At 40.9% G+C, this 11834-nt stretch overlaps 1 protein-coding gene across 2 annotated transcripts in view; it reads right to left on the reverse strand.

Annotated features, from left to right (window-relative positions):
• pacs1 (phosphofurin acidic cluster sorting protein 1) overlaps positions 1 to 6789 on the reverse strand; it is a 66121-nt gene extending 59332 nt beyond the window's left edge. Inside the window, exon 1 of one of the 2 annotated variants that reach the window (XM_079604725.1) lies at positions 6253 to 6789. In XM_079604725.1, coding sequence (XP_079460851.1) covers positions 6253 to 6401 — 149 coding nt within the window. In that variant the 5' untranslated portion in view covers positions 6402 to 6789. The remainder of the gene's footprint in view (positions 1 to 6252) is intronic. The other variant, XM_079604726.1, reaches the window with a different exon arrangement.
• Positions 6790 to 11834: the final 5045 nt, after the last annotated feature.

Consider the following 11834-nt stretch of genomic DNA (forward strand, 5'->3'; position numbering starts at 1 on the left):
TGACTTAAAAATGAGTTGAATCTTGTATAACATAAAAAGGGAAATTGCTTAACTTATTTTGAGGAGTTGTAGCAATGCAAAAACATATGTTTTAGTTAATTACTGATTATATATATATATATATTTTTTACAGTGTATAGTATACATGTTGATGTGAAACTGGATCATTAAAATCTGCGTTCTGTCCCAGAATGGAGCTGAGGGATTTTTTTTGTAATAATTTGCATAGATACAGTATATTGTTCGCATTAAATAAAACAAGAAGATTAGATTTCATATTGACTTAAAGCAATCCTCTCTGTGGCGATGACTCAGAGCCGTTTCTGTGGTCGTTCTTGTGGATATCAAGGTGAACTGGATTTCAGACTGGTCTCAGTTTGGAGAGGTATTGATTGGGCGCCACAGTTTCGTTTTTCTCTCTCAGAATCTTGCGGCAGAAACAATTACCTTTCCACCCTCGTCCCATCACACACACACACACACACACACACACACACACACACACACACACACACACACACACACACACACACACACACACACACACCCCTCCCCTCAACTCTCATTTCCAGTGTGAAATCTCTCCGCATCTCCCTCCATCCCCGTCTCCCAGTCTGTCGGCTTCATTTGTTCTCTTTTTGTGCTCGGCAATCAAATCATGTGAACAAAGCGTGACTCCAGAAATCAGTGGCAGCGCAAACAAAGGATGTGACATCGTCAAGACTTCAGACTGCAGAGGGAAACAGATGCAGATGAACAGGAAGTAACAGAGTCTGGGGCCAAACGCAATGCTAATACTGCAAACACGCATCGAACGACCACGAATGTTCTCAAGTTTAAGGAATAGTTGACTATTTATTTTACATTTTCAACTTTCTTTAGTATGTAATGTTGCTGTTTGAGCATAAAAAAGGTCTACAAAGACTCAATTGTAGTCATCAGTTTTCTACCAGGAACAAAATATTCCTCATTTAAATAATTCCCGCCCAATGAATACGCTAAATAAAGGGGCGGGGCCTGGTTGAGTTGGTTAGTAGTGTGTTAAACTGGCGGTTATGGTAAGGGGCGTGGCATTTCCCAAACACACTGGAAGCGCTTGACCAATCACAACACACTGCTCCAGCCGACCAATCAGAGCACAGTGTGCTTTTCAGAAGGAGGTGCTTCATAGAGACAGGAACTAAACAGGGGAGCGTTTCCCGTACAACGTCGTAACTCGCTGCTACACTGTCATAGTATGAAGCATCGTTGAAGAAATCAACTAGCTAAAATGTTTTACGAAACCAGTGTCACAAATTGGTCGTTCAACCGCGTTAGTTAGTAATGTCACGCAGGTGTTGGAGTAATAACTACTTTCAATAAATCTGTTTAAGATCAAATTATTGGCAGATGTTTTGCCATTTTTCTCAGTTATTTTGCTTAATTTCCAGATTCAATCATAAACTCGTTCTTACACACTAGAGCTCGTTCACACATGCGCTCTTCAAGAACGACGCTTTAAATCTCGACAAACTAAAAGACGTAAACGACATTTGTATGTATTCTAAATTAAATATATAGATTGTACTGAATGTCAGCTTGCTTATTTGGCTCAAAATAATGATGCATTAAGTCCACATGTCAAAGCAAACAAGAAACTCTGCTTCTAACCACAGGTCGAGAGCCGTCGTTAGCCCATATTACGACCATATTTGCTAACGATGCTTTCGGGAAACGTTTCGGGAAGCGTTACTGACAGACTGTGGGAAGAGGGGTGCAGCAACAATGGAGAATAAGAGAAAAATAATGTGTTTTTGTACATCAAGCATGAAATCTTATCCTAATAGAGCCCAAAAAGGACATCAAGACTTTGAAAAAGGGCATAAAATGGCCTCTTTAAAGATAAGAATCTTCACGCAGCTCTTTTCATAGTGTTTACATCTGTAAATCTGCAATGAAAGACAAAAAAACAACATAAAAAATGATCCATACGGCTTGCGCACTATCAAATAAAGTCATTTGATAGCTTTGTGTGAGGAACAGACTGAAATTAAAACCACTGAAGCTCTAGCTCGCTCTCACCAAGCCCACGTTCCTGTCCAGAATGCAGAAATGACTAGTCACGTTCAGTCAGATGTGAGAACCAATGGCGTTTTGGTGTCAATGACGTCAATGTTTGAGGTCGATCGATGTGTGTTTTCAAAGACTAAACTACTTCATTAGTGAACATTTGGTTAGATTAGATCCTTGTCTTGAAGGTTTTCTGGGGAAGTGTATGACAGAAGTGTGAATATAATGGCATACTGAGTGTTGTTGTTGTTGTTTGTGTTGAATGAGGTGTCAGTCTGTTTTCCTGCTGGCCTTTGGTACCGATCAATGATTCAGCTGCCAGAAGACGCTCGGGGGGTTTTGCAAGGAGGGATTTTATCTTAACAAATATCAGACAAATGACAAACCTGTGACCACAAAACGCTTAACACACAGATGACAGCTTATATGCTACAGCCAAACACAGGGTTGGGAATCGAGAACGGCTCTTAAGGCCCAACGACGACAACTAGAACCATCATTTTTCGATTACTCTTGTGAGTACTGTATTTCCGGACTATAAGTCGCTCTGGAGTATAAGTCGCATCAGTCAGAAAATGCGTCATGAAGAGGAAAAAACATATATAAGCCGCACTGGACTATAAGTCGCATTTATTTAGAAATTTATTTCACAAAATCCAAGACCAAGAACAGACATTTAATCTGGAAAGGCAAGTTACTCAGCTCCACAATAGCACACAGAACAACAGGCTGAAGGTGTCCGGCATGTTAGCGTAACACATTAACAGTTATTCAGTGACACAATAGCGTAAAGAAGATATACCTGGGAGGCTGAATAGGCTAAATTAACATTAGCCAACAAGTTACCGGGCGGTAAGCAAGTTCACCAAGCTCCCGCGATCTCATCACACAACACTGAATCCATTGAGTTCTTCCTCAGTGTCGCTTCTGAACAACTCCGCTAACTAGAGCGCCCTCTCGCGGCTGTAGACGGTAATGTTTTCTCTTGGTTCATCTCAGTCAGTATGAATTCATTTTGATATATAAGTCGCACCTAACTCTATAAGTCGCAGGACCAGCCAAACTATGAAAATAAGTGTGACTTATAGTCCGGAAAATACGGTATTCTATTAAATGACTTGGACAAAAAGACTTGAACACTTTTGCCCTGTTTACTCCTGGTGTTCAGATGTGTTGTGGTGATCGGATCACGAGTGGACGACAGTAAACACCGCTGTAAACACTTTGAGCTTGTCCACTCTCCACTTCCAGAGGAAGATGAAAACACATTCGGCCGGATTGCTTGCGTAGTGTAAACGCTAATGTGATCGAGTGTGTTCAAACAGCCTCAAGAGACCGTCTTCTCTCCGTCCACTGAACTAATGCGTAACATTATGAGAAGAGGTTATACAGACGGGGTTTAAACTCTGTCGGCTGGAGACACAAGTGTGGTTTGAAGATGAGAAACGTATCAAGCTCAATGTTCTCTCACCGTTCCTGATTTCTAACACACACTCACAGCGTTCGGCTGATCTTGTGTCTGTCAGAGCAGGAACTAGTTCATATGTAAATTGCACAAGCTTATTTTTGTCCATTAGATCGAAAGATCTGCTAAAACCCATATATTTACCCAGCCGTAGACCCTCCCCTTGAAGAAATCAGGACAGTAGTGTTGAAAGTGGACAGAAGAGACGGATTAAAACACCAGTAAACGGGAATGTGTCTCTCGTCTACTTGTGATCCGATCGACCAAAACGCGTCTTAACACCAGGAGTAAACAGAGCCTTGAATTACTGATTTGTATCTGTCTTTCCAAAAGTAGAGCCCATTAGTGCCAGTGGTTGCCATTAATTTACTCAGTCTCACGATGCTTTTGGGAAGCGCAGCCCAGAGCAGGTCTTGACTCATTTACTGAACTGACAGTCATTACTATCATTATGTCCACTTTGAACCAAGAAATGTTAAAGGGATAGTTCACCCAAAAATACATTATGCCATCATTTACTCATCCTCACACTCGAACAGTTCGTCCGTATTGACTAAAAATACTATGGAAGTCAATGTGACCAACATTTTTCAAAATATCTTCCTTTGTGTTCAACAGAAGAAACTCCAACAGGTTTGGATCAACTTGAGGGTGAATAAATGGTGACATAATTTTCATTTTTGGCTGAACTATCCCTTTAATGCTCATCAACTCACACAGTTTTCACACAGAGATGTGAACCTCACACAAACACGTACACAAAGCCACAGTCAGAAATCAGACCCGCGCCACACGGGTGCCCTGTGCCGCCCACTGTGCCATCTTTAGCTCTAATTAAGTAGCAGGGGTGAATTACAGGGCTATTGTCCACCTGAATTAGACATAAAACAAGATTGCATCAATATTTAATAGCAGTTGCGAGCAAGATGATAGTAGTGGAAAGAAGAGCGCTACGCTCTTTTCCTAATGGATTACATTTTGAATACAGCCACCGCGCCGGCCAAACGCAAAACATCAACAAGTCGATCAATATTTCCATGTATTTTTAGAGTTTCCTGTCAATAACAGCAGCATGACGCCATGCAAAACAAGCGCACGCTGTGTAACCCAGATCTATCCCAATTGCTCCATCAATACGCATTTAATACAAATAAACCAATTAGCTTCAATGGGCAGCCATTTCACGTATGTCCGTAGCCGATATTAACTCCAGGCCAAAACAACAGGGAGTATTGGGTTTCAAAAGGACAGTTGTTTTGAAGATTGACACACACATGTTCACCTGATCACACACATATGGGCTGCTCTGGTGCCGGGCTGGAACACTGAGCTTGAAGCTCTAGTTACCATGGCAGCATCCCAAACCAGTTCCATACCATTCCCAATTTAGAACACAATGCCTGAAATCTGAAACTCTACACATTAGGATCTCCACATGACGGCAACATATCCCAGACCACCAGGGTGGAATTCAAAGCATGAAGCTCAACAGTTACTATGGCAGCATCCCATATATACAAGACATCCCAAAAGCATCCCATATATTTCCATATGAATCCCTGCACATACTCAACCAGCATTTATAGGATATATCGCATCAATATATTCCCAACAATGCAGCTGTCCAAACATACATTTCAGACTATTCCCATGTTGGAACACAATGCATGAATAGGATATATTTATATATTTTATATTTTCATATTCAATGGATATATTGGAATATATTGGATACATATAGGAAAATAGCATTCCTCCATTTAAGTGGGGAGAGATATTTTTCCCGATATTCACAATCAACTTTATCGGTTCACAGTTGTTTAATATTGGGTCTACAAACAAAATAGCATTAATTGTGAAATAATAATAAGACTACTACTACTACTAATTAAAAAAAAAAAAAAAACACAAAAACAATATCAGTTAATCGCTATCCTTTACTCCAATATTTTCCAGAACACCAAGTTGGAATAAAACGGATCAAGCAGAATCCCGATCCAATTCCATATCATTCCCATATCAATACATGACTCTATACAATAGCGTTTCTAGGATGTTACACTAATAAATATTCCAAACATATATTTTAGACGATTCCCAGGACGGATATATAATGCATAAATATGATCAACTCGGATTAAATGGGAAGACATCTTTCCCGATATTCACTTTAAACTTAGGCTAATCGGTTCTCATTTTGTCAATATTGGGTCTACCGATAAATGGCATAATTTGGATAAATAATTTGTTAAAAATTTAAAATGATAAGAAGATTAATCACGGTGAGCTTAGCAATACCTGTATCAATAACAGTCATTAAAAACAAGCAATATCGGTCTATTCATATCAGGCTACTCCAATATTTTCCTGGACAGCAGGATGGGAAACAAAGCATGCAGCATTCCAGACAAATAACCCAGACCACTGACAGGCTGGACACCACACATGAGCCCTGCATCATGTCTGAACATTTCTTTGTTAAGCAGAAGTTGCTCTGGTTGTCTTTACCGCACTGTCGTGTTCAGATTGAGCCACCGTTCATTCTTCATGTCGCTTTCGCTGCAAACCGCGACACACACATCGTGTTGAAAACTGTCCAGCCTAATTTGACTAATTAAGTGCATCTAGTTATATCCACTATCGCAGGTTTGCGGATAAGCGTCAAGAAAAAGCCCTGAACCTCACGCATTGTGCGGCGGTGCATCGCTGCTTCCCTCCCCGCTGTAGAGGCGGCTTACCTCGGCACGCAGCTCGGGGACGACCGGTCCACTTCCCAGGTGGCGTACAGGTTCATGTGCACCGGCCGATTGGAGGTGATCGCCATCGGCTTGGAGGGCTGCGGAGACGGTACTCCTCCAGTCCTCGGGAGCCCTCCCCGATCCGACATACTGGAGGAACCTTATGTTTAAAAACAATGAGAGAAAACCCGAATAAAGCGGCTATTGTCGGTCGGAGGGTTGATCCACTACTGCTCCACGAACACCGAGGCTCGGTTATATATCAATCCGCCGTTCGCCGTCAAACTCGCGGCCAGTGTTTCTCAAGTTGCGTTAGTTGTTTATCGGTGCAGGAAGCGGAAATTTCTCTTTAGCCTCGCAGAGAAGCGCCACTGCCGAAGAGCAACGCCTCTAGTGAAAGACGAGCCCTCACAACCAACCACTGAGAGAGAGAGAGAGAGAGAGAGAGAGAGAGAGAGAGAGAGAGAGAGAGAGAGAGAGAGAGAGAGAGAGAGAGAGATCGTGCAAAACAGTTGTTGTCTTATTGTATTTGTCCACAAGGGAATATTTAGCTTACGTTCTTATAAAAAACAATGAAAATCGAAAAATAGTAGCAGAATATGGTAGCCTAGCATTATAAATTGTCTAATTTATCTCCTCATGCAAACTGTTCCCTAAATAAAGAAACTGAAAGTAATGCATTCAATTAAACACGGAATTTTGAAGTCGCATTTTATTTTAAATTATAGCCGACTCCAATAATGTTTGTGTTCACAGCTTTAAAAAAAAAATATTATTTTAGGCCCTACCGACAACATAGCCACAATGGGGATACTTTATTTTACATTTACATTTATACATTTAGCAGACACTTTATCCCCTTGTGATTAAAAGGGTACAAGGCCATTCTGGATGCAATTTTCTCTTAAAACAATGACAGCAAAAACCACAGCAGCACTTTTCGAAACACTTGTGGTTCCTCAGGAAATGGGTTTGTGTAAGTGGAGGGAGTGAATTTATTGTGATGGATGTGTGTAAAGTGTTACTATGTGTGCTGTTCCAGTGGATAATTGTTTATTTATTAATTAAACATGAATTAAATCGAAGCTGTAAGAAGTTCACCATTTATTGACAAATAACAATGCATTGTTTAGAAATAAATGAAATATAAAATGCCAAAAATGATTGATATTCAATTACCTCCAATTGTGTTACTCCATCAATATTCCATTAAGGGGCCGTTTACACAACACCGTTTTCGACTAAAAACTGAAAACTTTTTATGCATTTTGGTAATTTATTTACACGACAACAATGTTTTGTGTAAATATTGAAATATTGGGCCTGAAAACTCGAAATTTAGAAAACGGGTTTCAAAGTGCAAGTTTTTGAAAACAATACATGTAAATGACAAAAACGTGAATCTGTGAAAACGATGACGTCATGCGTGTGTGTGTATCTATGCGAGTAGTGTTTCTTTTCAAAGTGACATCGCCAACTACTGGCCTGGCAGCAGAATACAGCGTTTTTAGTCGGTTTCGCAGATCCATTTGAGGCTATGTTTACACGGAAACGATCTGAAGAGAAAACGCAAAAGTGGCGTTGCGTTATCACTTTTTAATTCTGCGTTTATACAAGCGTTATGGGGGGGAAATCTGCGTGCGTATGGTGGCGCAAAAGTGTGTGAAATTCAATGTAGTGTGCACTCCAGGCGGCTAGGGGGCGATGTGAAGCACTGAAAGGGAAAGAGACGCTGACACTGTTTTTCATGCTTTACATACGGTAAAGCTGCTGCTTTAACCCCCCGGTGCTCTTCACGTGTCGCTCAGATTTATTTTTTTTGTCAATGAAATTAATACTATATTTTAGTTTGATAATGTTTTGTTATTTTCTTGTACTGGCGCATGCCTGTGACGTAAACGCGTACGCGACGAGAGCCACCGTGAGCAGATCGGTGTCCTGTCTAAAGATTTTTACCTTTTAGACGGGAACGCGACGGTGGAGCGTTTTTAAGATTTCCACTCTGGAGGGTGGTTTCACTTTTTTGCGTTTTTAAGCCCCAAAAACGCCGTCGCCGTCTAAACGAAAGGCACATCCGATAAAATCTTTTTACGTTTTCACCCGCGAGCGTTCTCGTGTAAACAGGGCGGATAATTTTGACAATGTTGTCGTCTGTACATGAAAAACGCAAATGAAAATCTTTTAAGTTTCTAGTAGCTACATCATTGATGTGTTACCATTATTTTCTCTCGACACAATCTTTGGGAGCAGATAAAACACATATTTACATGACAACGATGTACTAAAAACGGAAAAGTTTTTCCTTCGCATTTTTTGAGTACAGACGACAACATTGTAAATGGTAAATGGACTGCATTTATATATCGCTTTCACAGACCCGATGGCCACCAAAGCGCTTTACATTTTGCCTCACATTCACCCATACACTCATTCATTCATACACCGATTGTCAAAATGATCTCCATTCAAACGGATCCGCGAAAACGACTAAAAGCGGTGTATTCTGCTGCCAGGCCAGTAGATGGCGATGTAAAGAAACACACAGAACTATAGATTGAAGATGTAATTCACATGTGCATGGCGTCACCGTTTCACAAATGAACTCTTTTGTAGTTTACACTGAGACGATAACGTTAAAACGGTATTTTAACGTTTGCGTTTTTTCCCCCAAGACAGAGTTTTTGTAAATGATCGGCCAACACGCATAACGGTTTTACGTTTTCAGCTGAAAAGGGTGTCGATGTGAACGGCCCCTTGGACCCACTGAACCGGAAGAATTCATGAATTATTTACGGTTTTCAATGTGGGTCAAATGTGAGTTTCTCAGGACAACCGGAGGGTGTAGAGCTCATCTTCAGGACTTCACGGCTGCTTTTGTTTGACGTGTTTAAGAATTTCTATTATATATATATATATATACATATGATATCAGATTTATATATATATATATGTATCCTCATTAAAATTGTCCACTGCTATGGCATTTTGAAACGTTTCCTTTATATCTATCTCAAGAACAACAACACTGTCATTTTGATATATTTCAAATTATATATTTCTAATATTTTTGCGGGTCTTAGTAAATATTTTGAAATAGCCGTGAAATTAAATTAAAAAATTTCTGTACACCGTATTATAAAACATTTTTTTAAATTATTTAATGCATTATTCAATTAAATAATAAAATTATTTAAATTGTAACTGTCAGACAGATCTCTAAATGGCTTGGTTATGAACCGTATTAAAGGCCTTCAACGGGACACTGAACTAGTCATAATGCAATATATTAATAAGTCACCGCTTATCAGAGTGTCCGCTATTTGAATGCATTTGCTGAACCACACAACCCATCGCAACCAACATTTGAGGTTAAACAAGATTTTATCTGCGGTCAAAGCTAACTTCATTGCACTTTGTTGGTCATGTGATCATGTGTCAGCGACATTATAATGAGCCTAGATTATAGATATGACACTGATCCTCTCCTGTCCTAATACACACTTCCACATCATCAGGAGAGAGAGGAATGGGACGAGAAGGTCATTTAGAAACGGCCAATGTGTGTCATAACAAGCCACGGCTGAGATTAAGCGAGTCGCATGTGCTGGAAATAAGTATACACTCTTAAAAATAAAGCTTCCAAAAGGTTTTTGATTTTTTTCCACAGCAATTCCATAGAAGAACTATTTTTGGAACTATCTTTCAGTGAACAGTTGTGTGAAGAACATTTTAAATAATCCTTTTTTTGACACAAAACCTCTGTTCCATGGATGTGAAAGGTTCTATATGGAACTGTAAATGTCAATAAAGAACCTTTACTGTTAAAATTACAGTAAGCAACAATGCTGTTGAAAGTGGATCAGACCGATCAGCACAACAATCCTGTAGCCAATCAGCAGTAGAGGGCGTGTCCACTCATAATGAGGGAGGACAGAGAGTGAGCCAATCAGAAGTAGGGGGCGTGTCCACTCATGATGGGGGAGGAGAGAGAGTGAGCCAATCAGGAGTAGGGGGCGTGTCCACTCATGATGGGAGAGGAGAGAGAGTGAGCCAATCAGCAGTAGGGGGCGTGTCCACTCATGATGGGGGAGGAGAGAGAGTGAGCCAATCAGCAGTAGGGGGCGTGTCCACTCATGATGGGGGAGGGGAGAGAGTGAGCCAATCAGCAGTAGGGGCGTGTCCACTCATGATGGGGGAGGGGAGAGAGTGAGCCAATCAGCAGTAGGGGGCGTGTCCATTCATGATGGGGAGGGGAGAGAGTGAGCCAATCAGCAGTAGGGGGCGTGTCCACTCATGATGGGGGAGGAGAGAGAGCCAATCAGCAAAAGGGGGCATGTCCACTCATAATTGGGGGGGGGGAGCCAATCAGGAGTAGGGGGCGTGTCCACTCATGATGGGGGAGGAGAGTGAGTGAGCAAGAGGGAGATTTGTAGATAGACTGTAGAAAGAGAGATGCTGAGAGACATTAGTAAAGAGAAAAGCTCAGAGGAAGATCACTGGGAAAGAAGGGTTATGATCAGGCAAGAGCTTCAGGACCCGCGCTAATATTAGAAAAGCTTTCCAGCGCTGGAGAGACAGAAGTGGGAAGGCTTGGAGACGGATGCCGGTACTTCATACACGAGTAACATTTGATTTGCCGTTTCTCAGAACCAAGATGCTGTTGTGATGTTAGCTGTGGTAACAGGACAGTGTGAGTGTCGTTGTTTGTCTGGAGCCGCTGGGACATGTGTACGGTGTTCAGTTTCTGTTCTTCTTTGTTGTTCGTTCGTCATCTTCGCTTTATTTCAGCAATGATACAGAGACGTCCACTCTTGCACTGTGTCTTTGTGCATTTCAGGGGCGGAGCAATGAAGGGAGGGGTGTGTGTGTGTGTGTGTTTGGGTTGATTTCAAATATCAACTGTGTTTCTCTGAAATCACTGAATATATATAAATATAATAAGCTTTTCTCACATTTGAAATAGTTGTTTAGCCACACAGTTCCAGGCAAACGGGATATTATTTGTCCAGTAAGCAGGCGTTGGGAAACCCACACAGAGGCTGGTGATGAAAACACATCTATATTTATCAGACTCATTAACCCCTGTGTGTGTGTGTGTGTGTGTGTGTGTGTGTGATGGAGAGAAACACGACCCGGCTGATGCTGACCAATGCATGACACTGCTGGGCTTCTCGTGTGTGTGTGTATGTGTGTGTGTGTGTGTGTGTGTGTTGTACAGTTGAAACGGAAGGTGAGAGCCCACGCCTGTGGATATTACAAATCAAAATGAGTTGCGTCATTACAAGCTGCCTTTAAAAACACCGATGTACCGGTTTGCATCACAGTTTTAGTCATGCTATGCTGCGCTTTAAAGTTTAAAAATATGAAAAGTTGTAGATATTTCAAATTGGAAGCCCATTTCTGCCATATAAGAACAAAAGCGTGCATTGGTAAATCATAATTGACATAAAATGTAAAAAATGAGACGTCGTAATTATGATTAAGTTTATTTATGAGATAAAAAGATAAAAAATGATGAGATACTAAATTGAGATTGTCATAATTGACATTAGTCGAAATTCTGACATAAAAAGTTGACAAGT

Source organism: Phoxinus phoxinus (genome assembly GCF_949152265.1).
Source record: "Phoxinus phoxinus genome assembly, chromosome: 2".
Classification (NCBI taxonomy): Eukaryota; Metazoa; Chordata; class Actinopteri; order Cypriniformes; family Leuciscidae; genus Phoxinus; species Phoxinus phoxinus.